Raw genomic sequence first — 1,883 nt, forward strand, 5'->3', positions numbered from 1 at the left:
TGGGGCTAACCATGGCTGACCAGGCCTGGACACTGATGGGGCTAACCGTACCTGACTGGGCCTGGACACTGATGGGGCTAACCGTACCTGACCAGGCCTGGACGCTGATGGTGCTAACCGTACCTGACCAGGCCTGGGCGCTGATGGGGCTAACCGTACCTGAGCAGGCCTGGACGCTGATGGGGCTAACCGCACCTGACCAGGCCTGGACGCTGATGGGGCTAACCGTACCTGACTCAGGGTTGGGGTGTAATTTCCATCCTTGTTTGCTGACCGTAATGATGAATGACTTTTTTGGGAGTGGGAGAGAATGAGCCAGAGAGTGGGGATTCAGTGTTTTCCTCTGGGATAATTCAGGACAAGGAGATGCCAAATTTTAATCCCTGATCCAAGTCGGTGTCAGGAAAGAAACCCTCACACTTCGATTGGCACAGATCTAGACCTCCCTCTCGCACCACCCCATGAAACCCCACCCCACCAAGAAAGGAACTGTGGAGACCGAGGATCAAATTCTGAAGCTGGCCTGGCTTGTTTTGTTTAAATGTTGGGAAACTGAGGCGGGGAAACAAGTCATGGTAAAGTTCTGCCCTGACTGAATTGAGTGATAGAACAGGGTAGAGGGGCTGAACGGCTTATGTTGACTTCTGGTCATTAGTTTAGAATGCTCTCCTGTAATACACCTTCAGGTTTGTCCATGTAAGGTGTTCCCCACAGTTCACTGCGTTGTACAGAGACAGGCCCCAGGCAGTGGGAGGGACTGTGTGATAGCAGAGGTCAGGCTATATCAGGCCAGCTTCCTGCTCTGGGGTCTCCCAGTCTCGCCCAAAACACCAGGAAAGGCCGGGTGGATTATACAGCAGATGATGGAATCACCACCTGCTCACATCCCTCGATCGCCAAAGTAGGACATTCCCCCGCAAAGAACAAGAATTGGTGGATCAGCATGGTTTATAACTGATATCCTAAAGATATCTCTGTTAACATGACATTTATAGTGTGGTTGCTGTTCTATAACCGCTGGAATATGTGCAATGGATAGTGCTAACTGCTTTAATGACCTGTCTCCTATAAAGGCTGGCACATGCTGGGATTTGCTGGTTGTGTTTCGTCGACCTAATGCCTGTTATATTTCGTTGTGTTTGGGGAAAGGGCTGGAGCTACAGAATTGGGGCTCAGGGATATCGCTGCAGCCAATGGGGACACATTCCCACAGGAGCTGCCACATGGTCTCCCACCAATCAAATGGATCATGGCTGACCACGGGCAATGGGTGAGGAATGGTTTCTCTGACTGGGCTCTTCCTGGAGGTTTTATCCCATCACCTTCCATTTCTGACTTCCCTGTTTCCCCCTCCTAAACACCACCCCCACCCAACACAGTCTCTCCCTCTCTCTCTCTCTCACACACACACAGACAGTATCTCTCTCTCTCACACACACACACACTCACTCTCACACTCACACACATACATACACTTAGACAGTATCTCTCTCTCACACACACACACACACACACACACAGTCTCTCTCTCTCACACACACACAGAGACAGTATCTCTCACACACACACAGACAGTCTCTCTCTCTCTCTCACACACACACACACGCAGACAGTATCTCTCTCTCACACACACACACACAGAGACAGTATCTCTCTCTCTCACACACACCCTCTCTCTCTCTCACACACACACACACACACACACAGACAGTATCTCTCTCACACACACACACACCCCTCTCTCTCTCTCACACACACACACATACACACACACACAGACAGTCTCTCTCTCACACACACACAGACAGTATCTCTCTCTCTGTCACACACACACACACACACACACACACAGGCAGTATCTCTCTCTCTCACACACACACACA

The 1,883-nt window shown here is 50.7% G+C and overlaps 1 protein-coding gene across 1 annotated transcript in view; it reads right to left on the minus strand.

The window, feature by feature from the left end:
* Positions 1–880: 880 nt before the first annotated feature.
* Positions 881–1,883, minus strand: part of LOC109922857 (tenascin-like) — a 64,588-nt gene continuing 63,585 nt past the window's right edge. Inside the window, exon 14 of the mRNA XM_048616676.1 lies at positions 881–1,017. Within this exon, the coding sequence (XP_048472633.1) occupies positions 881–1,017 (137 nt within the window). The remainder of the gene's footprint in view (positions 1,018–1,883) is intronic.

This window comes from Rhincodon typus, chromosome 35, assembly GCF_021869965.1.
Source record: "Rhincodon typus isolate 14 chromosome 35, sRhiTyp1.1, whole genome shotgun sequence".
NCBI lineage: Eukaryota > Metazoa > Chordata > Chondrichthyes > Orectolobiformes > Rhincodontidae > Rhincodon > Rhincodon typus.